This window comes from Myotis nattereri (genome assembly GCF_964212035.1).
Source record: "Myotis nattereri genome assembly, chromosome: 10".
Classification (NCBI taxonomy): domain Eukaryota; kingdom Metazoa; phylum Chordata; class Mammalia; order Chiroptera; family Vespertilionidae; genus Myotis; species Myotis nattereri.
Genome location: NC_138085.1, coordinates 41,409,540 through 41,437,175, shown reverse-complemented (window position 1 = coordinate 41,437,175; position 27,636 = coordinate 41,409,540). Strand labels below are relative to the sequence as shown.

At 56.5% G+C, this 27,636-nt stretch overlaps 1 protein-coding gene across 4 annotated transcripts in view; it reads left to right on the top strand.

Moving 5' to 3' along the window:
* The window catches only part of DYSF (dysferlin), a gene marked incomplete at its 5' end in the record, with an annotated part of 186,782 nt that overhangs the window by 104,801 nt on the left and 54,345 nt on the right, over positions 1 to 27,636 (top strand). For all 4 annotated transcript variants that reach the window (XM_081100952.1, XM_081100950.1, XM_081100951.1 and 1 more), the window contains 10 exons: positions 138 to 231; positions 751 to 828; positions 8,958 to 9,139; positions 11,686 to 11,826; positions 12,644 to 12,673; positions 14,046 to 14,075; positions 22,793 to 22,894; positions 23,000 to 23,161; positions 24,208 to 24,373; positions 24,896 to 24,972. In XM_081100952.1, coding sequence (XP_080957078.1) covers positions 138 to 231; positions 751 to 828; positions 8,958 to 9,139; positions 11,686 to 11,826; positions 12,644 to 12,673; positions 14,046 to 14,075; positions 22,793 to 22,894; positions 23,000 to 23,161; positions 24,208 to 24,373; positions 24,896 to 24,972 — 1,062 coding nt within the window. The remainder of the gene's footprint in view (positions 1 to 137; positions 232 to 750; positions 829 to 8,957; positions 9,140 to 11,685; positions 11,827 to 12,643; positions 12,674 to 14,045; positions 14,076 to 22,792; positions 22,895 to 22,999; positions 23,162 to 24,207; positions 24,374 to 24,895; positions 24,973 to 27,636) is intronic.

Below are 27,636 nucleotides of genomic sequence, written 5' to 3'. Positions count from 1 at the left end.
GCTGATGGCCCAGCTCTCAGCAGCCGAGGAGCATTGTCTAGAGGTCTCCTGACCTGGGGACCAGGCCCTCTGGGTCAACCTCCCTGTCACCCTCAGGCGTGGGGTCGAATCTGTCCTGACCAGCTCTGTGTCTCCAGGGCGGTGTGGTGGATGACAGGAGTGAGGATTCCCGGTCCGTCTCCACCTTGAGCTTTGGCGTGAACAGACCCACGATTTCCTGCATCTTTGACTGTAAGTGATGCTTCGAGGTGTCTATGGGGTGATATGATTGGGTGTGTGATCTTTTGTTTCTGTTTGAATGGGGCTGTATGTGTATGTGGGGCTGTGGAGAATGGAGTCTGTGTTCTTTTGGTGAGTCAGTGTCTTCTGGTGTGTGTGTGTGTGTGTGTGTGTGTGTGCCTGCACACGCACATGCCTGTCTATGTATGGTGTGTCACCTCTAAGCTTCAAATCGGGCATTCAAGATCTGGTGCATTCTGGCTTCTCCTGTCATCTGTTTAGCCTCCCCCACTTCTCCTCCTCCTCTGTCCCCTCTCTCCAACTCTCGCCAGGCCCAAGGATACACCACTCAGGTGTCTACTTCTGAGCTGTGGTCTGTTCTGACTTCTGCAGAGTGTGACATGTGCCATTTCTATCGTTCAGTCCCTGTGCCTGCCGCCCTTCCCAGGGACAGACTCCCCCTTTTCCTCTAACCCCAGCTCTCAGCCACCTCCAGCCCCTCACTTGTTATCTGTTTCTTCCCTGGTGCAGACGGGAACCGCTACCATCTGCGCTGCTACATGTACCAGGCCCGGGACCTGCCTGCGATGGACAAGGACTCTTTCTCTGGTAGGTGGGGGAAGGGAGGAGAGCCAGGGACCAGAGCTGAGAGCTGGGAACCGAGCCACGGGGCCTTGGGACCCCGGGGCACAGGCCCAGGGCTGCTCCTGCAGGTGGGGGTGGTGCTTGCTGGGTTTGTGGAGGTGGCTGTTGTTGCCAGGTCACTGTGGCTTCCTAGTTGTCAGGTGGCTGGCTGGACCCCTCTGTAGGGTTTGACTTTACTGACCATCCCCTCCTAAAAGCCCCTCTGGCCTTGACCCCCAGGATGCCCTCTCTCTAGGGTCTCCTGTAGCCTCCTCTTGCTCTACCTGCTCCTACCCAGGTGCTTCTCTGCCTTCTAAGCCTGGTGTTCCCAAGAGTATATCTGTGTCCTCTTCTCTGGGCACTGGGGTCCCCGTCTTCCCAGCTTCAGTGACCACTCATATCAGGGAAGCTTCTAGGTCTTCAGTTCCTAGAAGCCCCTTATGTCCAGCCACATCTTGGTCTCTCCCCCGGGATGCCTCAGAGACACCTCAGTTCATCCTGTCCACACTGAACTTCCTATGACATTCCAGCCCCCCCCCCCCCCCCAATCCTAGGCTTTCTGTTCATTTCCCACCTTGGTCCTGGTGCCCCATCAGCATGGAAACAGTCCGTCACCCCATCCTGTTGATCCTGAAACTTCCTCAAAGATGTCCCTGAGAACTGACTGAACTTGCCCCTTCGTATATGGACACTCTGGTCATCTCCTGACCTCCCTGCTTCCTTCTGTACTGCCCCGAAGGAGATCTGGTCATGTCACTCCCCCGGTTTCAAATGTAGACACTGACAGATACATCCTCAGCTCTCCAGCCTGACAGGCAACCCTTGTGATCTGACTGCATGGACCTTGCCAGTTTCAGTTTTCCCTGGCTGCCCTCTATCCACTAGCTCTGGCCCCACCAACTTTTGTCATCTCTCTAGCCTTTGTCCCCAGTGTCCTCTCTACCTAGAATGCATTCCCTCCCTATTGCTAACCCAGCGAACTCCTCATCCTTCACGACCCAGCCCAGATGCCTTCTGACTCTTCCCCAAGCCGACATGGCTGTTCCTTTCTGACCGCCCAGCACCTCTCTCAGAGCCCTGACCCGCTGCACAGGTGAATTGCCGTCTGTCTCGGTCACATGCTTCCCCCGGTGACTGTGAGCTCCTCCAGGGAGGGGCCTTGTCTTACCCTTGAGCCTGCAGCACTTCCTGTCTGCAGAACGGACACAACGCAGTGCTCACGATGAGCCCAGGCGCTCCACTGGCATGATTTCATGTAACCCTTATAACTCTTGTGAAGTGGATATTTAACACTCTGTTTTATAAAGAAACAGAGACCCAGATGGCTTAACTAATGGCTTGAGTTAAAATACCTGACAGGTGACATATCAGCCTCCAAAGGCTTGAGTAGCACCGAGCTCTGCTTTGAGAATGATTTGTTCGCAGAATGGCCCTGCAGCTTAGAGCCACGTGCAGTCCTCCTTCCCAGCCCCGCCCCTGCCCCTGCCCCTGCCCCTGCCCCAGGGGGACTCTTTGGTTCCTCCTTCCCAGCAGCTGTGCCCCGCATCCCCTCCTCTCAGGGACTTGTTCTCCAGCCCCGGGCAGCCAGACTCAGGGCGGATAGAGCAATTTCTCCTCTGTGGCTTGGGTCCCGGGTCCCGGGTCCCGAGAGTGCCCTTTGCAAAGCCTACGCAAAGCCAGCGGGCAGGGATTGCAGGCCAAGGGCGGGCAGCTGCAGCTCCCGGGGAAACTGTGCCAGGCGGCTTTCTGACACTTAGAATGTACCCTGGGAAAAAAGAAGTGGACTAATTCACAACCTTGTTTCCTCTTCATTTGGGGAGGATAGGAGAGGTGGGGGTGTAGGTGGCAGGTTTGTGTGAGGCGGGCGGGAGGGGGGGTGGGGCTCAGGGGGGAGGCCTTAGGGCTGGCAGGGACCCTGCAGGGAGGGAACTCCTCCAAGGAGCCCGCCCTAGGAGTCAGCGTGCACCTCTAGACAGCAGGCAGGCAGGCCGGCAGGCCGGCCTGCGTCAGCCTGGGACTGGCCTGCAGAGACGTCACACTTTCCATCCTAGCCCCACCCCCTCCCCCAAGTAAACATCCCTTGAGCGCTGAGGGCACTGCCCAGGGCTTCCTCAGAGGCCACTGGCTTCTGAATGAAAGGCCTGATTGAGCAGCTGCTGGAAAGGAAAACAGCAGCCAACACGGGTGAACCTATAAAACCCAGAGTGTTTATTTTCACTCCCAACCCCTAAACCAGAGCAATTTCTCCCCTGGAACTGACCCTGGGGCGGCTGGCGGCCGGGGCTGTGTATGGCCACCGGCTGGCATTTCTCAGAGGAAACTCCTGTGTGAATCCAGAGTGTCTGGGGCCGGGGAGGGTCCAGCGCGAAGTCTGTCTCGAGTCTTAGGGTCTGGCCTGCCCGCCGGGGGTCTGGAACCTGCGGCTACTCTGACCGGCGGTGGCCTGGGCCTTGCCCCACAGGGGTGGGCTCCAGTGGCCCCAAGCTGTGCTCCCACCTGTCCCCTGTCTGTGGGCCTTGGGACTGCCTGGAGACCCGGCTGTGTCTGCTTCCTTCTCCCTGGCTGAGGGTTTGGGGGAACACACAGGAATTTCCCAGGAAACATTTGTCGAATAATAGTAAACTCAGTCAGGAAAGGGAGACTCGTGGAGATACTGCCGCCTGGGCTGCCCGAGGGCTTCGCCGTGGGTGGGGCTGAGTGGACGTCCAGCACGATTCTCTGGACCACGGGAGGGGCGCATGTGGCCTGTGGTTATGGGTGTGTGGCCCTGTGGCGAGTGGGCATAAGAAATGTAAAGTGATGTTTAATTCAGATGGCCTTTGTGATATTGGGCTGGGGCTGCCACTCCTGGGGGAGCACCTGGAGAAGGCACTGGCTTTACTTTGGATGGAAAAGATGGAGCCGACTTAGGGCTCACATGTCCTCACACCATCCCTTCCCCGGGAATTAGGGGGTCGGGGGCAGCTGTCTGCCTTTCCCAACTGTCCCCCACGGAATTCTGCTTTGCTCTCCCCCAGTTGGGTACCAACATTGCTGTGGTTTGAGGGAACCGTAAGTTCTGCTTACAGAACTGCCACCAAGACAGACTCTGTTCTGAGGTCACCACAGTCCAGAGAATGGCCCTTAGCACGAGGGACCCAGAGATGGTCTTTGAGAGCCCCACAGGTAAGGGGGGTCCGGGGGCCTGACCTGGCTAAACACGAGAGTGAGAGATGGTGAGCAGCCCAGGTGCCGGGGTGGCGTGTCTGTCAAGAAAAAAAGCTCCCGTGTCCTCTTTGCTGCCCTCGTGGTTCTGGGGGAGTCAGAGCCATACCGGCGGGGTGGTCCTGAGGATGGTGCTGCAAGGCCCGTCTTCAGTGAGGGCTGATGACCTGTGGCTGCCCCACCATTGGGCAGCTCACTCTGTGGGGACCAGGGCTTTCTCCCCCCCGCCCCCCCCCGCCAGATGCAGACCCTGTCCTGGGTGGGGCTGGGACATTCTTACGTTTGGGCTCCCCGTGTCTGGACTCCAGTCAGGGTCCACCCCCTCTTCTGAAGCCCAGCGTTCAGGGAAGGCTGGCTCTGCTTGGGGGACTTTTCTAGTTGAGCTTAAGGAGCTGTTTTCCAAAGGGCATCGGAGGCTTGTGAAGTGCTCCACTTACAAAGGTTCCTGAGCAGGAGAGGCTGGGGAACGCTGCACACAGATTTACGGCACCGTGGCCTTGAGGTGCTCCGCGGCGGCGGCCGCAGACGGGGCCGGTGTGATTGTTTGAGCGCTCACTCGCTCCCCAGAGAACGCACGTTTCGAAGAACACATTTTGGGAGACACTGATCTATCTACGTAGGATTCAGTCCAAACTGCTCAGCGTGAATCCAGGACCGTGCGTGATCTGCCGCCGCCTCCTCCTCCCGCCTCTGTCCCCCTGCCCTGCGCCCTCTTCTTCCTCCCCTTAACCAGATCAACGCCTTGCTGTTTCCCACGGGTCTGTGCTCTTTGGAGCCTTTGGCCACCTGTGCTGGGTGCCTCCACACCCTCTTTGCCTTGGTCTGCCTTGGGAACTTCCACTTGTTGGAGATGCAGGGTGGGAGACCGCCTGTGGGAAGACTGACTTAGTGTCACCAGGCCACACCCAGCACCCCTCACCCTCGCACCTTATACGCCCCGCCATCAAGTCGCGCATCTCCTTGTCTTGTAACCGTCGTGTAGTTACCACATCCAACCGGTAGTCGTGATCTTAAGAGCCTGGATCGTGTCTCATTCATCTTCATACTCCTAGCACCGTGCCTCCCTCCCACATGTGGTTAGTCAATCATTGTATACTGAATGAATGATGGATGACAAATAGCGCTGGAGTGAACATCTTTGTACATATAGGTTTTTGGTTAATTTGGACGGTGCCCAGGAATATGGGAAGCGGGGTATAAACAGGACTGTGTTTTCCTGGGCATGCTGCCCAATTGCTTTCCTGAAGAGCTGCTGAACGGCGTCCAGCAATGAAGGGGAGCACACCTAGTTCATCAAACACGTGCCAACGCTGGGTTTTATAAATCTGCACGATTTTTCTTAATTTTATAGCAAAAATACTGCTGTCTTACAGTTTTCATGTGCAGCGCCTTACTGTGACGAAGTCTGCTCTCTTAGGGACCCTTACCCTGTAAACATGGCAGCAGGAGCACTGGGCTAGGAATCATGGTGTCCAGTCAGGGGCCATGCGTGAGCACGGGCTCGTGACCTAGACTTCCTGGGGCAAAGCTCCCTCTCTGGCAAGTGGGGTGATGCTACCTGCCCTGGCCCCTATTCGGATGCTCTGAGCTGGTTGGTGGAAGGTCCACGAGGAAAGCTTAGGGTATGGGGAATGCAGAAGTGTCCGCCCTGGAGCTCCAGGAGGGTTTGAGCGGCAGAGCTGGGACGCAGGACTCCGGGTCCAGAGAAGCATCACCTGCCTGGGGCCTCTCCTGGGGATGGAGTCCGGCAGGACCTCCTGTGATCAGGGCCGGAGTGTCCCAGGGCAGCTGTGGTCCTCGGGGAGCTCCAGTCCAGCCGCATTTCGCCTCAGCTCTGGTGGCACTCTGGCTGGCCTGGCGGGCAAGGCCTGAGGGCTCGCGCCGGCCTCTCCTGTGGGAGTGGTGGCCCTGCAGAGAGCGCGGGGCTGGGCGGACAGGGAAGAGATGGCCCTCACCCCTCCTTCGCCTCTCCTTGGGATCTGCTCCTCCCTGCTCTGGGCTTTCCTGGAAGAGGGATGTGTCTGTGCGTCTGTCTGGCTTGCCTTCATCTGACCACCTTGCTTCAGCAACACCCACCCCCACTTGCTTCTTTTTTTTGGAGGGGCTGGCCCCTGTGGGGGGGAGAGGCCAGGCCCCGGCACACAGTAGCCCAGTGTCTGAGGCCCCAGGCCTCCAGGCCTGCTCTTTACAATGCCTTTGTTGTGTGTTTTTTCCTCCCATGGGCGGGCGGGGCGCGTGTGTGGGTCTGGGTGATTTTTGTTTGAAAGCCACCCCCTCCCGTCCCCCCGCGCTGAGCTCATTGCTGTGCTGATGGGCCTGCTGGAAGGAGCCGGCCTGCTCAGGGGCCAGCGTGGGGGGTGCTGCCAACACCAATACAGTGTGCACAGCCGCTACAATGTGCAATTGTGATCTTTGTGTAAACGCGGTCGGTCTGGGGCTCACACGCTTATAAAAATAAAGCGTTGGGAAGCACAGGGGGTGGGAACAAAAGGGGCTTTTTCGCCGGCTCTCTAATATGGTTTTATTTATCGGAACGCTCCCTCTTTCCCTTACTGGAACCAGGGAGAGGTTCTCTGCCGAGCTTGGAGCTGATGGTATCACAGCCAGACGGTTTCATTAAATGCACAGACGCCGCTGGGCCCTGCCAGGGGCAGGAAGGGAAGGGCTCGGGCCAGCCCTGCCAGGCTGGTGCATGGAAGGGGGAGCCCCATGCCAGGGAGGCTCCCACCACGTAGCGGTGGTGAGATGTGGTAGCCTTTCTCCCCGGCCAAGAGCCTCCTACTGCCCTCTCCTACCCCCAGAATCAGGTTCCAAACCAGTTTCCTGCGGGAAGTCTTCCAAGATTTACCCCATGGTGCCTTTGTGCCTGAGGCTGAGGAGCTCATCCAGGCTGGTGGCTGCCTCGTTAGCCACACCTGTCCTTGTTCAGCCCACAGCATCTGCCTCCTCACTTAGATCCTCTTCTCGTTTAAACCTGGCCCTGTGGGTGACAGCTAGAGTCTTAGACCCTGCTCCCTCCATCCCATAATGGGAGTCCTCGCATTGCCCACCTCAGCCTCCCCGCCTCTTCTGTCGTCACTCTCTGCCACCTCCCCTGCAGTGGCCATGGTGTGCCACTTGGTCTCCTTCAGGCCAAGGAGCTTGTCCTGCTCACCTCCCGTTTGCGGAGAAATTCTCTCTCCCCATCCCAGCCCCAGGATTGCGGGTGGACATCCCAGCACCCTTCTGAGGCCAGCAGGGCAGACCCATTACCTCTGAAGCCCTTTTGAGGCCACGTGTGGGGTTAGGGAAGGGCATTGGGTTGGACTGTGAGGCTCAGAGGGTGGAGGTACTGCAGGATGGAGCAGGTGCGAAGGGGATAGGGCATGTGTTAGAGCACTTGGCCTCCACCTTCTCAGTACATCTAGCACCCAGCTGCCAGCCTCCTGCATCCCTAGACTTTGCTGTCATGTGCCCTCAGCATTTGGCAGTTTTGAGTCTTATAAAACGGCAACCAACTGGACCCCTCCCCCAGGCTGATGCCCTAATGGGAGAAGTTGGGGAGCCCCTTCTCCAGGCCCTCTGCTCCTCTCGTAAATTACACGCACGTGGTCTCATGGGCCCTTCTCTTGCATTGGTTTCCAAAGTGTGGCCCTGGGGGCCGATCAGTAAGTACCACCTGGGAACTTGTCAGAAATATAGATTCTCAGCCCCCAGCCCAGACCTGAAGCATGAGTCTCTGGGGTGGGACCCAGCAGCCTTCGTAAGCTTCCAGGCGGTTCTGCTGCATGTTCACACTTGGAACCACTGCGCTAGAATCTTCTCTAGTGACTCCAACCTTCCCTGTGGGACTGGGCAGAGGGAGTGACTCGTGGCTGGGTCCCAGGCCAGCATGGCTGGGGCCGGCATGCGGGAGAGGAGTTTGGGGACAGTAGGAAGCTGCAGGGGCAAAGGGTTCCTCTCACACCACCCACAGCTCCTGAGCCCATGTGCTTCTCTCTGGGCCTTCCCACTCATCTAAGCACCACCATCTCTGCCCGGCCTCTTCCAGTAGCCTCTTACCTGGTCCCCCTGCACTCACTTCTACCCGCTCCGTGAGGCAGCCGGAGTGAGCTTGCTGGAATGCAGCCCTAGGCACGCCATGCTGATGGCACCGAAATCTCTGTTCTACCCCAGCCCCTGTCCCCGCCCCCCTTCCTCAAAGAAGCCAGGTCTCTTCCTCACACACTCCACTGCACCTTATCTCTAGTCTTCAAAGCACTGACCACAATGGTAATTTTATGTTTATATGAATTGTGGTTTTGATTCAATTGCATTTTCAGCCCCTAGCCCAGGGGTGGGCAAACTTTTTGACTCGAGGGCCACAATGGGTTCTTAAACTGGACCGGAGGGCCGGAACAAAAGCATGGATGGAGTGTTTGTGTGAACTAATATAAATTCAAAGTAAACATCATTACATAAAAGGGTACGGTCTTTTTTTTTTTTTTAGTTTTATTCATTTCAAACGGGCCGGATCCGGCCCGCGGGCCGTAGTTTGCCCACGGCTGCCCTAGCCTCTAGCCTGGCATACAGAAGGCACTCAATAAATGCTTGTTGGATGACTGAATGAACAAATGAGTGAGCCCTCCAGGGCTCACTTCTTCCAACTGGACCTTGCCCTCTGGGGATCAGCCCCAGAAGGAGCCCAGGAGGGGAAGTTCTCTGGGTTACTGTGCCCTCTTGCCTGGATCCAGGCTCCACTTCCCCATGGTGGCCCACCTGCCCGCTCCTGGAGGTGAGGGAGAGCCCAGGAAATGGGTGCCCACCTGACGCTGTAGCACCAGACGGGCAGGCACAGCTCTGCTCCAGCTCTGTGGCCCGAATGACTCCTGAGCAGCCCGTTCTCACGGTCTCTGCTGTGTCCTGTCTCCCTTCCCTTCCCCCGCCCACAGATCCCTACGCAATCGTCTCCTTCCTGCACCAGAGCCAGAAGACGGTGGTGGCGAAGAACACCCTGAACCCCACCTGGGACCAGACGCTCATCTTCTACGAGATCGAGATCTTCGGCGAGCCGGCCACCATCGCCGAGCAGCCGCCCAGCATCGTGGTGGAGCTGTACGACCACGACACCTATGTGAGCCTCCTGCCTTCCTGCATCCCCTCACTGCCCACTTCCTCCAGGGGCCCCGGGAGGGACGCTGCTGTGAGGACCAGCTCCCCAAGCAGATGGGTGCCCCCTGAGGCTGGGACTGATGGCCTCTGCCCTGGCCCCACAGACTGCAGCATGGTCAGAACTATTTTAGAGGAACGAAAACGGGATTGCTAGCGCCCATGCTGTGCCCACAGCAGAGAGAGGGGACAGGTCTGGAAAGGAAGGTGCTGGCTGTGGCTCACAAGCCGGGGTTTTCTCTGCCTCTAACTTGCTTACAGGGTCCCAGGCCAATCCCTTCTCCTCATCAGCGTGCTGTGTTGACTCCACAGACATTTGTTAAGCACTTTGTGCTGGGCTGGGTGGCCCCTCACTTCGTGTTCCCAGTCTAGGTGGGAGCCAAGACACACCCACAGACAGAGAACCTTCCAGGGAGACAGTGGGTCCCTGAGTGCCATGTGGCTCTGAGGCACAGGCAGGCCCTCTAGCAGAGCTGCCCACAGAGTGTCCTTTGCTGATGGAAATGCGCTGGGAGCCACTAGCTACATGTGGCTATTGAGCAGCTGAAATGTGGCTAATGAAACTGAGAAACTGACTTTTGAATTTCATTTAGTTGGAACTAATCCAGCTTTAACTGTAAATAGCCGCAGGTGGCTTGTGGCTCTGGTATCGGGCAGCACGGCTGAGGGAGGGTGCACTGTGGGCTGGATGTGCAGAAGCCTGTGGGGAAGATGCAGCCCTGAGGAAATGTGGGAGCGGGGGTGGGTGTTGGGAGGAGGGAGCCTTGGGGCGAGTGGGAGACCGAGGAGAGAGGAGGGCAGGAGGAGAACAGAGAATGAGGCCAGGGGAGCAGGGAGTGACAGGTCACAGTGACGTTTTAAAACGAGGAGAGATGAGAGAGACTATGTCAGCTGATGGGGCATGTGGCAAAGAGGTCACCTCCTAGGTTGGGGACAGCAGTGTGATGAAAGGGGAGGAGGCAGGGTTTTGAAAATGTTTCCAGAAAGAGTTGCCATGACCGGATGTCAGGTGCCCTGGGAGGGTGTGGAGATGGGGGTGGGGAAGGTGAAACTGTCTGGGGTGCCTTTAGGTGGTGGGGGGCCAGTTGGCAGTGGGCAGTGCAGACCTGGGCTGGGGAGTCAGCCTTCGAGCTCTTCCTTTGGAAAGAAAACCTGGCTCTTTGGGAGTGGGGTCGGGGGATGAGCAACTGGAGTCTATTTGGCATTGTTGGGAGAAGAGCACAGGGCCTGGTGCCTTTGCAGCAGGAGGAGGGAGGGAGGAGGACCAGGAAGGTCCTGGGCTGAAGGAGCAGGTGCAGCCATGACCTCTTCTGGGTGGGTGGGCTCCAAGGACCTGGGGAAGAGCTGAGGCTGTGCTCATTGTTAATATAGTCAAGCTCGTCCGTACTGTGGCACATACCCTGGGCTCCTGCTGTCCTGGCTGCCTGAGCTGTGCATGGATTCCCCTACTCCAGTCTCTCCGTGACCCATCGGTAGGACAATACCTGCCCAGAGGAGCCTTCAGGAGCCCTCCCAGGGCTGGGGCTGGCGTCCACTCTGAGTGGTTGCTGCTGGACTGTCATTTGATGATCTGGGCATCTATGCAGCAGCTGGTGGCTCTCTGGGGTGTCCCCCGCAGGGAGGTGACTGCAGGTGGGGAGACCTCCCAGTCCGGTTCTGGGTTTCTCCAGAGGAGGGCCTTGAGCAAATCGCCAGGGCTTGTGAGGGCTGCAGCACCAGCTGGCTGAGACCCACATTCTGTGCCCTGCCCCTGCCCCTGGGAAAGCTGACCACAGGCCAGCGAGGTCACGGAGGGCCATGTCGGAGGCTGAGCTTGGGCAGGGCTGTGGGTCATGGCTAATCAGGGCAGAGGGCAGCATGGCTGGAACCGGCCCAGGCAAAGGCCAGCAGTGAGAGACCAGCCAGGACCCGCAGGCTGGAGTAGAGGGTGTGTGTCAGGAGGGAAAGACAGGGCAGGAGAGGTGAGCAGGCTCCAGGACGGGCCTTCCGTCCCAGGGGAAGAGTTTGGACTCTCTCCTCTAGGCAGTGGGGAGCCATGAAAAGTGCCCGAGCAAAGGACGAAACATCATTTCAGCAAGATTCATATAATTCGATGAGTGTGGTCAGTTTCTCTGTCTGGAAGGTGGTAGAGTTTAAAGGTGAAATGAACAGGATAAAGAAAAGTCCTTGGAACTATCAAATGCCTCGTCTGTGAGGGCGTCAGAGAAATGCCAGGATCCCGCCACTCTGGTCTCTAATCGGCTCAGGGCTTGATTAAATTAAAACAAGGCCCTGCTAGTTGGACATGCAGAGGCTCTTCCTCCCCCACCATGACGGGAATTCACATCTAGCAGCAGTGACCAGGCCACTGCACGTTGTTCTCGAATCCTTTTAAGGGGGCAGAGCTCACCATTCAGCGCTAGGGGCTGCCCTTTAGGGTTCAGAGGCCAGATGTGGGTCTGACGATCCCTCTGAGGCCATCAGGGCCCTGGGCTGGGGATGCTGACTCTTCTTTCTCCACTCCCTGTCCAGGGTGCAGACGAGTTCATGGGACGCTGCATCTGTCAGCCGAGTCTGGACCGGATGCCCCGGCTGGCCTGGTTCCCCCTGACTCGGGGAAGCCAGCCGGCAGGTGAGCTGCTGGCCTCTTTTGAGCTCATCCAGAGAGAGAAGGTGAGGCTGGGCCACGTCCAAATCCAGGAGGCGGGGAGTACCTGGTGGAGGATTCTGGTGGGGCGGGGTGGGGGGGACACAGGCAGGGTCAGCCTGTGGAAGGCAGGGGGCTGCCGAGCCATCCTCTCCCTCCACCGGGGGCCTGACAGTGGGGACCACTGCAGGGAAGTCAGGCCTCCTGCTGAGATGGGTCTCAGCCATCTTTTCTGAACCCCAAATCAGGACATGCTTTAACTGTGGGGTCCAATGCTGGAATCTCTGAGTCCTCTGGCCATTGGATGTATTTCCCCAGGGTCATATCCTGAGGTTGTTTCTGGTTGGGGCTCAGGGCCTTAATTGTGATGGTGGTGGTGGTGGTGGTGGTGGTGGTGGTGGTGGACTCCAAGGACAGGGAAGGGCAAGCCCCCTGTTCCAGCGCTGATGTGCCACAGCCCAGCTGTGATCCTGGGCCAGCCCCTTCCCTGCTGTAAAGTAGGGGGTTGGCATTAGAACTAAATCATCAAACTTGCTTTTACTGTGATGTGAACCCCAATATATTAGCCAGATAGAAGTGGGGCTGCTCCAGGTGAAGTGTCTGGAGAGGGACACAGCCTATGCCAGCCTGGTTCCCGTGCACCCTGCCTCCAACTCCCAGGCGGCTCTGAGGGACCCCAGGCCTCTGAGGAAGAGAGCGTGCAGACCCCTGGACTATCTGATCACTGGCATATGCCACGAGGGTTGTTTTGTGGTTGGCAATGGCTTTGCCTGGCCAGGGCAGAAGGGAAGGTGAGGGGGCCTGAGTGACCAGCACCTGAGCGAGCTCTTTCCTTCCCTCTAGCCGGCCATCCACCACATTCCTGGCTTTGAGGTAAGTCTTGCTCTCAGCTTTCCTTCTTCAAACTCCCTGCTGGCCTCCCTGTGTTGGTAGCTCTGTGCTTTGCTAGCAAGGGCAGCAGGCAGAGGAGGGCCCAGTGGGGCCACAGGGGTGGAGTGGACGGGGGGGAGGGGGGGCGGGGGCTGGGGTCCGAGCCCAGCTCAGGCCTTTCCTGCCCATCTTCCCGGAGAAGATCACACTCTCAGACTGAAGGGACCTCTCGATCAGCCAGCCCAGTGCCTCTTAGCCTGGTTGCAGGTTAGAATCCTTGCGAAGCCTTCAAAATCCCCGGCGCTCAGGCCTCACCCCAGACCAGAGGAAGCGGGATCTTTCCGGAGTGGCCCAGGCATTGGTGGTTTTCAAAGCCACGCGGGGGATTTCAGTGTGCAGCCAGGGCTGAGAGCCATCGACTCGCCAGGCGGTTCCCTGCGCGGCATCACGGGGATGCTGTGGGAAGTACTTCTTGGGTCCCACTGCGAACCTACTGTAGCAAACGTGCAGGGGCCGCGTGCAGCTGCTCACAAGCCCGCGGAGGGTTCTGGTTTAGACCGTAGTTCCCAGCTCACGGTGCCCACCCCGACGTGACCGTGACCGGGAGGAGGGGACTAGGCTCCCTGTCCCCGCTCTTCTTCTTCCTGGGCGTCACGGTCATGCAGACCTTTCGCTGTGGTGCCCGGGCTAATTGGCTTCTCAAACACTACTCTCGGCCGGGCTCAGCTGCAGCTTTGGGAGGTGGTCAGCGGGGCTCTGTTTGGATGCCTCCTCCTTAGAGGCAGCCCACACAATTTGTAGACAGCTCTTACCATGCAGGCCCTCCTGCCCGCTGTGCCCCCTCCACCCTTTGCTTTACCCCCCCTCCCCCTTCTCTCACTCTCCATTCATCTCCTGTCAAGTCCAAGCTCCCAAGCTCAGTCTGCCAGACCCTGGGGGACCCGTTGTTTCTTCTTGGCCCCCAAGTTCACGTGCTCAGGTAGGAGCAGCAGCTCCAGGACCTGAGGCCTGTCTGCTTCCTGGGCTGCCGCACAGGCCCGGGCCCTTCCCACCACCTGTTTGCCATTTTCCTTTCCCCTGCCTGTCACTTCCGGACATGCCTGGGCTCTAGGCTTATGTTTTGGCCTCCTCTCCTGCCAGCTCCTTGGCATCAACGTCCATCACACCTTCTTTCTCAGGGACCACAAGGAGGGCGTGGCTAGAAGTACATGGCACTTGCTGGGGATGGGAGGTGGTCTCTGTTGGCTCCTCTTAGGTGACGTCTGGTGTGCTGATCTCTGCCCAGCCTAGTGCGCTTTGTCACTGATGGCGAACTTTTTATCCCCCTTCTCTCCTCTTTTCTCCTGGATGTGGAACGTTCCATGATGTGGTCCAGGTACAGGATACATCACGGATCCTGGAAGAGGTGAGGTGGACCCTCGTGGCTGTGGCGGTTGCTGGGGGGTGGAGGGGTGGGCAGAGACAGAGGGGAGGTCGAGGCCATCTTCTGGACACGTGCCCTGGAGCCTTCATTCCCCTCACTCTGTGTGGATCCAGGGCTGCCTGGGGTGAGTCCTGGAATGATTCTGCCTCAGAGGACTGGCTGTCCTGTTGAAGGTCAGATTCATCTAGATCTCATGGTTGGCAGTATGTAGTCTCATCTGGCCGAGGACCAGGTGGCATGTTTTCAAGAAGAAAATGTGCATAAGAGGCCAGAGTAGGCAAGGAAGCCTTTCTGGTGGAAGTGGCATCAGCCAGGCATTGTTGCAGGAAAAAGGTGGGAAACCTGCCCAAGGGGACAAGCACCAGTTTAGGGCCTGAATGGTTCGGGGCCTGGATGGCTGAGGGGCTCGGTGGGTTGGGGACTCCCGGTTCTAGAAGGAGTTTGGGGTTTGTCCTTTGCCATGGGGATGATGAGGAGCACATTCCCTATGGCTTCCTGCACATCTGGGAGCGGGTCCTCATGCATGAGTCGGGCAGAGGCCTGGGCGGAGAGGCAGGAAGGAGAGCCCTGGTCAGATGGGGGTTGGGCAGAAGGCAGCTACTTCCTGCCGTCAGGGAATCCCCAGGCAGGGAGCGAACACCATTTGACATTTGCAGTGCAATTTGGACTTGAAGTGCAGGGTCAGGATGTGGGATCTGCAGGCCCCGCGCCCCTTACCTCACTTCCTTTTGCTCCCAGACCGAGGTGGGGTCCGCCAAATGAGCTGGCCGTAATTGCGCCTGACAGGCAGCCTCCTGCTCTTGGCTGCAGTTGGAAAGACTGCCGATTTGGAAAGGGGAGCAGAGTCCTGTCCAGGGAAGCAGCACGGAGCCCTCTCTCAATTGAGAGCATTCTGTGGCCAAAACCCACAGCCTGCTCCAAAGAAGACCCAGCCCAGGGATGCGTTATTAAAAAAAAGTTACAATCCTTAATAACTAACTGGATCTGTAATATATAACAGTGAAGGCTCAGATTCCGAGAGCGAGGATCAGGCTGTGGTCTCCTCGTCAGGAAGCAAAGCCAGATTTGCAGCTTTTGGGCCAGACCCCAAAGAGGGCCAAGTGTCCTGCTGCCGGGCCGGCCCCAGAGCGAGGTGGGGTGTGGGTCACCAGGGCCAAGTGAGAGAAAGTCCTGTGGAGTGTGGAGTGGGGGGTGGGGTCAGGGGGCACAGGGCTGGGCTAGTCATCAGGTTCAGAGGATTTGAGGCCTCTGAGGATAAATGGAGTAACAACTCACCCCGGGAACCACCCCAGAAGATGACCTGGTGACCCCCTCATCCCCAGGGCCCGTAGCTCATCCACCTCCCCTGCTCTCGAAGGCTAAGCCTCATGTCAAGTCCCGAGTCCTGTTTGGTTTTAGGAATCCTTTGGTACTGGGTGGAGGCAGGGGTCCTGCTGCCGCCGCTGGTTCTGCAGGAAGCTTTACGACTGTGCAGGGTTAATCTGTCTTTGCGTGAGCTCAGCTCTTGCCTTGTATCTATCCCCTGTTCAGTCCCATCTAGGTCTCAGTCTGATCCCTGTGAGGATCGCTCCAGGAGCCCGCGGGGCCGTGATAAGCCAGGCCAGGAGCTTAGATTCTTAGAGCAGAGAGGGCAGATGGGTGGTTAGCAAGTTGTCTGGATGGAGGGGAGACCAGCTAGGAGGCTTCGGTGACTGTAGGATGGTTTAAGGATGGCCTCTCCGGTGGCGAGTGCCTTTGGGCCAGCACAGCCCAAGACTGCGGGAGACAGTGTCTGTGAATGAGATGAAACGCCATCTGTCTGCGCTGAGGGCTCCCAGAGCAGATGGAGGACAGTGGAGGTGGCTTCCTGGAAGAGGTGACACCGAGCTTGCTTCTGAAGCACAGATTGGCAGGTGGGGGCAGGAGTGCAGGTGTCAATGCTTTGGGCTGGAGGCTGTCATCAGTGGGGGCCAGTTTGTTGGGTGAGATTTCTCTCTGCCCAGTCTTTACGCCCATCCAGAGGGTCTCTTTCTGGGGCTCTTGGCAGGGAAGGAGAACTGTGGCGTCCTCAGGTTGAGACTTGGTTGATGCCTGGGAGGCCTGGGTCGTGGCAGAGAGCAGGGGTGGAGGAGGGCATCTCTCTGGCTCCCTAGCCTGTCTCTGTGTCGCTGAGTCCCCTCTTCTGAGCCCTGCTCGCCTTCCCCTCTTCCTGCTCTCCCTTCGAGTTTCCCTCTGCCTCCGTTTGCTCCTTGGCCCTGGCTCCGTCTCTCCCTCCTTCTCCCGCCTCTTCTGAGCCCTCTGTCTCGTTTCTTTTCCTTTTTGTCTGGAGAACAAAGGCAGTCCGTGCTGCCAAGGGGAATGAGTTCAAAGAAACTGCAATTTTAGATTTCCTGAGAACTGGAGAGTGTGCACATGCACGTTGGAGTGTGTGCGAGTGTGTACACTCGCATGAACACACACACACACACACACACACACACACACGTGCACGCACACGCGGCAGGAGAGGGGCTGGCTGACTCCTTCCTAACTGGGGCTGGGATGTGGCATGTGCCGAGGAAGACCCACCTGGGGGCTGAGGCGGGAGCAGGGGCTGAGGTCCTGACCACCGAAGGGGGTGTGGTGGGACCGGTGCCCCTGGCTCTGCTTCTGCCCTGCTCCGTGGCGGGGATGTCCTGGTAGGAGAGACCGCATGCTCTGTGGCTGTTTTCAGGAGGCTCAGGGTCCAACCAGATGTTACTCCCTCAGCCCTTCCAAATCCAGGCGATGGGGTATGGCGAGGTCCTCTCCTGCACCCCCAAATCCACTAGAAGGAAAACTTTGGTATTTTGCAATCAAGAAAATAAACCCAGTGGTCCCCCATCCCCCATCCCCCCCCCAAGGCCTTAATTTAAAACACTGTTTTTCCTCCCAAGTGTAATTAGAGCAACATGTTGTTCCTAACGAGCTGGGTGGGGCAGGCAGACAATGGAGCCCTCCCAGCCGCCTGGCTGCCCCTGCCTGGAGCTCCCTGAGGAACCAGGATCTGAATGACTACAGGTCCCCTGACTGTACCCTGTTGGGTGAGGTGGGAGTCTATGGGCTACTGGTGGTGGGACTGACCTAGGTGGCTGGGTGGGCTTGCCAACATGTCCCCCGGCCCTAGGAATGAGGGTCTGTCTAGTGTGGTGGCTCCTAGGACGGGGGGAGGAAGTCCCCCTGTTGGTTCAGGGCCTGGGCTAACCTGTACTGGACCGACCAGCAGGATGGCTAGACTAAAGGGGCATTCAGGTGTTCTCTGCTCTGATGGGGAGAGAGCCAAAAGCCCGCACCCCTGTAGAGGCCCATTAGCAGAGCAGCCTCAGGTCTGCCCTGCCTTCAGGGTTGGGTGGGGAGGGTGGCCAAGGAAGGGCTTGGTCAGGTGTTGCTGTATCTAATGAGGCTTCTATCCTAAGGCTGCCCCGAGGTCTGTGTCCCTCAGGGTCCCCTGTCACACTCAAGACAGTGAATCAGGATGTCCTGGTGGCACTTTCCGTCTACACCCACCCCTGCCTGCCAATGCTGATGTGCGTCCCCAGTTCTGATAGGGCCACGGCAGCCCACCCTGTGGAGAGTCACAGCCTGGAGAGAGGAGGTGCCTCAGGTCGGACGGACTAGAGAACAGCTGAGAAACTCGTGCACAGAGCTGCCACCTGGCCGGGCCACAGGACTCTCACGTGAGACGTCAGAAACCTGTTAGGATCTTGGGAAACTGGACACAAGGTCACTTAGAATTCAAAGAAGCCAGAAAGCAGGCTTATAAGAATTTTCTGGAGTGGTTGGGGAGACTCTCTGGAGGCTGGAGAGCTTGAACTGGGCCCTGAAAGATGTCATAGGCTCAGAAGGAGGTTAAGGGAAACCCATTCAAACCGCGGGAGCCATCAGCAGGCCCAGGGGAGGGAAGGCTGGGTGAAGACCCAAGGATCGGGCTGGAGCAGACAAGGAGGGGAGAGTATGTTGGAGCCAGTCCTTCATTCACACAGCCACCCACCCACTTATCCCTCTGTCCCCACTCCTTCCCTCCCTTCAGCTATCCATTCATAACCCTTTATTTATTGGGCAGGGGATTCAGCTGCGGTCCCTGTGTTGCAGAATAGCTGGTTTAGTCGGGGACACAGACAAATGAACACATAGGGATGGCACAGGATGGTGTGTCTTTCCACTGGAGAGGATCAAGTTGCTATGGGAGCCATGGGGGTGCTTAAGTTAGGCTCAGGCCCCCCAGGGAAGATTTAATGGAGACCTAAAGCCGAGTAGGAGGTAGCCAGATGAAGTGGGCAGAGAGCATCCAGACAGAAGGACCCAGAGCTGCAGGCCTCACAGGCAAAGACAGCATGGTGTCTCCTGTAACCTGCCAGGGCAGGCACTGAGCGTGTTCACGGTGGTGGCATATTTCTCTGGCGGCCTGGAAGGGAAAGTTATCTGGTGAGAGGTGAGACAGGAGAAGTCAGGGGCTAGAAGATGAGGGGTCTTGGAGGCCACGTCAAGGAGTTTGGACTTCATCCTGAGTGGGTGGGGAACCTCTGATGGGTCTTAAACAGAGTGACATTCATAGGTAGTGCCTCCTGGCTGCAGAGCACAGCATACCTTTGTTGCAGGGAGTAGGTGTGCAAAGCCAGGTGCAAGACCACTTGGCAGGATGCTGGCGAATCCAGGCAAGAGGGGCGGTGACCCCAGCTGAGGAAAGAAGACAGGTGGATGCACATGCAAGAGATTTAGGGGACAGAATCGCCAAGGCTAGGCGACGAGGGGAGGAGAGCTGAGGATGGCACGGGACTCTGTGGCCTGGCTGTTGAGTGGATGGTGGGGTGGGTTTCTGACATGACATTTGAAAGGAGCGCGTTTTGGTGGGGAAGGTAGGGAATCCACTTTTGGGTAAGTCCAGTGTGAGAGGCCAGTGGGACACAAGGATGAACTGAGCAAAAGAGGTTGGGGCCGTGGGTCTAGAGTTTAGCAGAGATGTTTGGGAGCAGAAAGCCTGGGAGACGACTGGGCAGAGGAGGGGACTCAACAAGCAGAGGGTAGGGGTGGAGGGCCAGTGTGGGACCAGAGGGACGGTTTCAGGAAGGAGCCCGAGGTCAGCTGGCCACATGCTGCTGAGGGAGTGAAGAAAGATGGGAGCTGGTGAGGGATGGCCTCTGGGTTGAGTTACGAGCAGGTCGTTGTTAACTTTGGGGATAGAAGTTTCCAGGGAGAGGATGCAGGGAGCCAAGCTGAATGCAGAGGGCTGCATAGAAGTGAGAGGCAGTGGATGGGTGCAGTCCTTCTCAGGAAGAGAGAGGAGAGGGAGGCTGCTGGAGAGGACACCGAGCAGGGTGGATCTGATGGACAAGCTTTAAATGAGGAAGGAAAAGATTTAGCAGAGCCCTAACTGGTTTGGCTCAGTGGGTAGAGCGTCAGCCTGTGGACTGAAGGGCCCCAGGTTCGATTCCGGTCAAGGGCATGTACCTTGGTTGCGGGCACATCCCCAGTTGGGGGTGTGCAGGAGGCAGCTGATCGATGTTTCTCATCAATGTTTCTAACTATCCCTCTCCCTTCTTCTCTGTAAAAAATCAATAAAATATATTTAAAAAAAGATTTAGCAGATAGTGGGGAAAACTGGGGGCGGGGGAGGGGGGGGCGTGGGGACTGGATGAGACTGGGTTAAGGAGCCAGAGAGTGTTTAGGCGTTGAAGCTCCGTGATAGCCTCACCAGTATGCACAGCGAGGAGGGGGCACAGAGGGCCAATGTGGCAGCTTGCAGGCCTGGTGGAAGGGGGGCCCTATAGCGGCAGGGGGCCTGGGGAGTGGCAACAAATGACAGGGAGCAAGGATGTTCTGGGACCCCGGGGGACAGCGAGGTGGATGGAGATGAGATGGCCTTGGGATGAGGATGGTGGCCTCGTGCGGAGGAAGCTGCTCCACAGACACACTCTAACCACTGTCTCTGCTTGTCTCTCCCTGCTGCCTCTGCGGGCCTGGCGCTCCACAGCTGTGTGCACCTGCCTTCTTCCTCCAGGGCCTCCTCCAAACGGTACTGGAGTCTATCCTTCTCGAGGTTCTGGTTCCCTGGCCTCCTCCGTAAATAGGTTCCTGGAAATGGGGAGCCTGGTCCTCAGCATATAGAGAGGAATGCCATCAACTGGAGCTCAAGGGAGCCTGAAGGAAAGATGCAACATGGAAGCGAGGGACAGGAAGGGACCAAAGGGACACTGCTCAGAGTTGGGGGCCTAGAGAAGAACGTCTGGGAGGAAATACGTGAAGGAGCTTTCCTGGGTGATTTCGGGAAAATGTTGCAACAATGTGAGAAAGGCTTATCTTTCTGTCTCCCCACCCAGGGGAGTTTGGGCATGGTTCCCTCCCTGATACCTTCTTTTTGCCCCTTTGCATCTTGGGCTTTTGGCCCTGGGCCCACATTGGACTGGGCATCACCCTCAAGCAGGCCACAAACGGGCCATGAGCAGGCCTTCAGGCCTCACCCTTCCCTTAATGAGGCAACCCTTGATGTGCCACCGCTGCAGCTGGTGGCTTGGAGTGCCAACGGTGGGCACTCAGCCAGGTGTCCCCATAGCAGCCAGGCCATTGTGGTGGCCGTCCAGGCCCTGCCTGCCCCCTCCAGGGGCACCATTCACGCAGACTGTGATGTGCACATCAGTCCCTGGAGTTGTGCCCCGTGGCAGCCCTGCACATCACCCCCCCTCCTCCTGATGGCATTTGTCTCCCCAACACCCTAAAAATGTAGGTGCTCCCTACATCGTCGTCTGCATTGTGGGTCTGCAGGAAAACGGTGAATGTCTTCACTTTGTGCCCTGGTGACATAGGGACAGTTATGAAGCCAGTGTTCTGAGGAATGCTTTCAGTGGCTCACATCTCGTCAAGCCACCCTGGGAGATCAAGGTTAATGGTAAAAACCAAGGTTGGGTGACACCAAACAGCAATACAGGAACCAGAGTCACCACTATCTAGGAAGCACTTCCTATGTGCCAGACACTCTCTATATTTGTTCTCCACCTGAATTCTCACAGCAACTTCGAAGGGTATTGTAATCCCAGATCTTCCCATGAGGGTATGAGTCACAAAGGTTGGGTAATGTGCCCGAGGTCAGACAGCTAGGAAGTGGTACGACGGGCACGAGAACCAAGGTCTGGTCTGATTCTAGAAATGAGCTCCTTGCCAGTGCAGGCCAGGGAGCATAGCAGCGTGGCTGTGCCATTGGGCAGGAGTGACAGCGGGGGCTGGCTGCGAAGTGCTGAGGCTGGAGCGAGCTGGTGTGTTTCTCCTGCTGCTCCAAGGATCCGTGTCAGAGCATCTGTAGGTGGATGCACTGTCCTCTGAGACAGAACCCAGAGCAAGTCGCTTGGAGAATGAATCCAATCATTCCACTGTTTATTAAATGAGATCAGATGAGGCAAGCTCTGTGAAGTGCCCAGCAGAGCCCTTTTAATTATAGTGAACATTTCCCGAGGGTCAGGAACTCCATGTGTGGACGTGCAGGTTGTGCACTGCACAAGGGTACTGTGTCCAAAGAGGTGCAATTTCCAGGGCAGACACCATAGATTTGTATTTATTATAACAAGTTTCCAGTAGGTGGCAGTAGAGTGTCTTGTTCTAATAAACTAGTGAGGTATGATGATTTTCTAACCTGGATGTAAAGGTCTTTAGGAAAGAGACATCTTTCTCTAATTGTCACAAGGGTGCCACGTGGGCTAGCAGTCCGACTATTGAGAGTTTACATGAATCAGACACTATTCTAAATGTTGTTTTAACTTCTTCAAGTTTCACACTAACCTTTAGAGGTTGATCCCTTTAATACCATGTCATAGATGTAAAAAAAATGAGCCATAGAGAGATGAAAGAACTTACTTAACTCAGTGAGTGGTGGAGCCAGGATTCATACCCAGAGCCCGTGTTCCAACCACTGTGAGACGGGGTCGTTGCTTAATCCATGGTGGTACCTGCTTCCCTTGCCCCGTCTGCTTCCCCATATAATTCTTCGTGATCATTGGGATTCCTGCCCATGTCTTTTTGGCAAACCCTTAGAAGGTCAAAGTTGACATATGCTGTGCTCAACTCTGGTCTGTGGTGGTGAAGGAGCCTCCCCAGCAGTGCCCTTTGGTGCCTGTAGATGACGGGCATTTGTATACCTTTCTCCCGCTGGGAAATACTCTGACTCCCAGTGTAAGTGCTCTGTCCTCACAGCAGACGGGTAGGAGAGGCGGGTGTTAGGGGCTGACAGGTGTCTGGGTGTGGGTATGGGGGGTAGGGATGGAACTCCAGGGTGGGTGGTAAGTTGGGAGGGTGTGAGACAGGAGGCAGGAGAACCAGGCCAGTGGGGGGCCAAAGTGGACGTGTCAGGATGAAGAGGGCAGCATTGTGTGTGCACACGTGTGTGTGTGTGTGTGTGTGTGTGTGTGTGTGTGTGTAGGAGATGAGGTGACCCTGAGCAGCTCATTGGTGCATCAGAGCCTGCATTGTGGAAGAAGGGGTGACCTAAACCCTGGGCCATGGTGCTTGAATTGTGATCCTGGAGAAGATCGTGCCTGGAAAAACTGACTTTGCTTTCTCATTTCTGCCTGCCCTTTGCCCACTTGTGTGTCCTTGCTTCTCTGTTTCTGTCTTTCTCATGCACGTCCTTCTTTCCATCCCACCTGTCCACCTTTCTTGTCTCTCTGCCTTGGTCTTTCTCCCACCCCTGTGTCTGTTCCACCTGATATTCCCTGTAGTCGGAGGACACAGACCTGCCCTACCCGCCACCCCAGAGGGAGGCCAACATCTACATGGTTCCCCAGAACATCAAGCCAGTTCTCCAGCGGACCGCCATCGAGGTGAGCCTGGCTCCCGTGTGGGGCTGGAGGGCAGCCTGGACCTTCCCCTTCCTGGCCCAGCCCTCCATGGCCTTTCTAGCTGCTCTCCTCACTCTGTGTCCCCAGATCCTGGCATGGGGCCTGCGGAACATGAAGAGTTACCAGCTGGCCAATGTCTCCTCCCCCAGCCTTGTGGTGGAGTGCGGGGGCCAGATGGTACAGTCCTGTGTCATCAGGAACCTCCGGAAGAACCCCAACTTTGACATCTGCACCCTCTTCATGGAAGTGGTGAGCCTGAACCCCCTGCAGTCCTCTTCCAGTGCCCTGGTGGCTAGAACCTCCTGGCAACCCCAAGCAGTCTGGGAGTCTGCTCCCACTCCTCTGGGAACCTGTGTGGTCACGGTTTCTCTCCCACCTCGCTTGTCTATGAAAGTGGGAGGAGATGCTCATGCTCTCCTCACTGGAAGAGGTGAAGCGTATGAGCAACACCGATGGGACCAGCTTGCTCCCTCCTATCTAGATCCCGAGTCCGCAGAGGTCCTGAGGACCCATCACCATGGCTGTTCTCTCTTTTAGGGCAGGTCTCTATCCTCTGAAGTTCCCCTCAGGGCCCGCCAGGGCTCTGATCTTCCAAACCTTCCCCACCTGGGCCTCCGCAGATGGGCTCACCCTACCGCCCTCCAGTCCTCCGGCCCTCAGTCCTCTCCAGCTCCCGGGGCTGCCTGGGCCTAGTGGCCAGATCAAGGCCAGCCTGAGGAAAGGAACATGGTTTGCAAGATGAAAGCACTATAGAAATTCCAGGCCCAGTGGCTGTCAACAGGAGCCTCCTCTTGGCTGAGCCAAACCCGCCACCGAAGGAGAGCATATAAATTATTTCAAGTTGTGTTCAAAGTGCTTTTGGGGCTGGGGAGGTGGGGTGGGGAGAAGAATCTGGGACTATAAGCCAACTCTTGAGTATCCACTTGGGGGGGACTGTCTGCAAGAAATGTTGAGTTCTGGGCCAACTTCTCCTCTCGTCCCCTCCCAGCCAGTGAGGGTTCAGGGAAAGGAGACTTGCTTTCACTCTGGGCTGAGCTGATGTGTTTGGAAGGTAAGGCTATGGGGGAAAAGCTGGCCTCCACATAGACTGTTCAAGAGGCAGGAGGAAAGGTGTGTGTTTTCTACTTCCCTGGCCAGCTCGTGGACTCAGCCAGCCACCACTTTGGAGTCATGGCCACTGGAGGTTACATGTGGGTTCATAGTCATTCTCTCTCCCTGGGCTTGTCCCTCCTCCTCTGAGACTCCCAGAGATGGGTTTAGGCCACTGCTCAGAACTTCCCTCCTCCTCTGCCCAGATGCTGCCCAGGGAGGAGCTCTATTGTCCCCCCATCGTGATCAAGGTCATTGATAACCGCCAGTTTGGCCGCCGGCCTGTGGTTGGCCAGTGTACCATCCGCTCTCTGGAGAGCTTCCTGTGTGACCCCTACTCAGGGGAGAGCCCATCCCCACAGGGTGGCCCAGGTAGGTGGAGGGGTTGTTAATGGGGAGGGCCTGGCAGAGGGGCCTTGGGCAGGTGGGACTTCCACTGAGAGTTGTCCTGAAGCTCTGCTTTTACTGGGACCTGACTGAAGGGTGGTTTCTGCTCAGCTGACCAGAATGGTAGGGACCTCATCTCTCTCAGGGCAAAGCCTGGATCTGGGCTGGGCGCACCAGGAGCAGGTACACGTGTCTATGGGGGCTGAGAGGCGAGGACTGAAGTGGGAGGTGGTTGAGGGAGAGAGAGATGCTGGGATTCAGTGGGATGAGGAGGGAGAGGAGAAATGGGAAGGGAGGAAGAGGGACATTCAGGAGACAGGGAATGTGAAGGAAGATGGGAGGGACAGAGATGGGAGAGGGAAGAATTGGGTGGGAGAAAGAGGAAGATTGAGAAGTGTGGAGAGAGAGACGGGTTTTGTCTCATAGTTCCCTGAGTCTTGTGGCTGAGGAGGGACGCGATCCCGGAGGGAGCCCCCTCTCAGGCCTGGACACTGGTCTCTCCTACAGATGATGTGAGCTTACTCAGTCCTGGGGAAGATGTGCTCATTGACATTGACGATAAGGAGCCCCTCATCCCCATCCAGGTAGGATGATCTGGGTCCTGGGGGAAAGACACTGGTTCTGGCCAAGAGCTGGCCTTGATTGCTCCCCACGCCCTTCCTCATCTCTCCCACTCCTGCTCTCCCTCCCTCACATGGCCTTCCAAGAGGTCTCCCTCTGGACCTGGGTGGAAGGACGCCATACAGATGGCGGGGCCTGGAAGGAGGGGTCTTTGTCCAAGTCTCTCCACCTCCTGCATTCCTCCACGGCCAGGAGAAGGAAGGGGGAGGGGCGGGGGGGGGCCTTATTTCAAGGGTGTCCCAACCTGCTGCAGGTAAGTGGTGTCCCTTTGTTATGCACTTGGCAACATAGGGCCAGCTGGTGAGTCAGACACCCATGCCAACCAGCATGGCAGGGTGTGTGTGGCATCTCTCACCAAGGGGGAGCACTCTTCCTACCTGGGGACCTGGGGTGGCCCTGGGTCCTGTCGGGCTGAGACCACCCAGTCCTTCCTGCAGTGGAGATGGAGAAAGGCCTCACCGTGAGCGAGCATAGGCCTCGAACTGGCCATCTGTTCTAGGTGTCACCTCCTCTCAGCTTTGCATGATGCTGGCCACACCCCTGGCACCTGGGGCTCCCAGAGCGTTGGGGCTGCCTGGGGGCAGAGCCTCCCTGTCTACGCAGTTAGCAGCTGTGTCCCCATGCCCAGAGCCTGCTTACTCACCCCGGGATGGGATGGTGTAGCACTTCAGAGGGTTTGTTTTCTTTAAACCATCAATCCAATATCAGCATTGAGAGCAGGAGAGCAGACTTGGTGTTGGGCTCAGGATCCTCAAAGCTGTCCCTGGAGGTGTGTTGATAGGGGCTTCCCTCTGACATTATTGGCTGATAGCCTCTTCTTTTTTTTTTTTTTTTTTTTTTTTTAATATTTTTTATTGATTAAGATATTACATATGTGTACCCTCTACCCCCCCTCTCCCCGCTCACCCCCTCACCCCCCCGTTGTCCATGTCCATTGGTTAGGCCTATATGCTTGCATATAAGTCCTTTGGTTGATCTTTCCCCCTTGCCCCCACCCTCCCCTACCTTCCCTCCAAGGCCCGATAGTCCAATCAATGCCTCTCCGTCTCTGGATCAGTCCTTGTTCATCAGTTTATGTTGTTCATTATATTCCACAAATAAGTGAGATCTTGTGGTATTTATCCGCTCTCCAGTTCCATCCATGCTGTGGCAAATGGTAAGAGTTCCTTTTTCTTCTTCCTCTTCTTAAAGAATACCTTTCAGCTTTTCATATAATGCTGGTTTGGTGGTGATGAACTCCTTTAGCTTATTCTTATCCGTGAAGCTCTTTATCTGACCTTCCATTCTGAATGATAGCTTTGCTGGATAAAGTAATCTTGGTTGCAGGTTCTTGCTATTCATCTCTTTGAATATTTCTTGCCACTCTCTTCTGGCCTGCATGGTTTCTGTTGAGAAATCAGCTGACAGTCGGATGGGTACTCCCTTGTAGGTAACTGACTGTCTTTCTCTTGCTGCTTTTAAGATTCTCTCTTTATCTTTTGCTCTTGGCATTTTAATTATGATGTGTCTTGGTGTGGTCCTCTTTGGATTCCTTTTGTTTGGGGATCTCTGCGCTTCCTGGACTTGTAAGTCCATTTCTTTCACCAGGTGGGGGAAGTTTTCTGTCATTATTTCTTCAAAAAGGTTTTCAATATCTTGCCCTCTCTCTCCTTCTGGTACCCCTATAATTCTGATGTTGGTACGCTTGAAGTTGTCCCAGAGGTTCCTTACACTATCTTCATATTTTTTGAATCTCTTTTCTTTTTTCTTTTTCGGTTGGGTATTTTTTGTTTCTTTGCATTTCAAATCTTTGACTTGATTCTTGGGATCCTCTTGTCTGCTGTTGGAGCTCTGTAAAGTATTCTTTATTTCAGTCAGTGTATGCATAATTTCTAATTGGTCCTTTTTCATGACCTCCATGGTCTCACCATACTCCTTGAGGGATTCATTAAATTTATCGGCGGTTTCCATAAAATTCTTGAAAAACCTTATAAACGTGGCCTTGAACTCTATATCCAGTCGTCTGGCCTCCTCCGTTTCTGCCAATTGTGACCTGTTTCTTTGTCTCCGCATTTTGGCTGCTTCCCTGTGTTGATAGAGTGGCCTGCGCGCCAGGTGTCCTGTAGGGCCCAGTGGCTCAGCCTCCCCAGTTACCCGAGGTGGACACTCTTGGTGCACTCTTGGTGCCTCGCTTGTTGTAGGATCACTGGGAGGAATTGACCTCCAGGCCAATTGGCTGTGGGAAGCAGCTGTGTCTGAAGTGGGAGAATGGTCCCCCTCTGACCACTGGGTACAGTGGCTCCTGGATCTAAGGAGGTGCTAATTCAGCCCCTGCCTGAGGCCACACAGCAGGAACTACGAAGAGGCTCAGCTGTGAAGCAATGCAAGCCGCTGCGGGGCCTTGGGCCTTCTCTTGGAAGTTCCGGGTCTGGCTGGCCCGGCTGCAGTTAGGTAATTATCAGGTTGCAAAGTTCTGGGGCATTCACATGCAAAAAGCCTCTGCTGCAGCCCGGGTGGGGCGGGGCCTCAGGGAGGCAAAAGGCCGGAGAAAGAAGCTATGGCTGATTCTCCGCGCCCGGAGTCGCGCGTCTCAGTGTCCCGGTAACGGCTGCAAGCACCTCTGAGGGAAAGCGGCCCCCCAAGTTCGC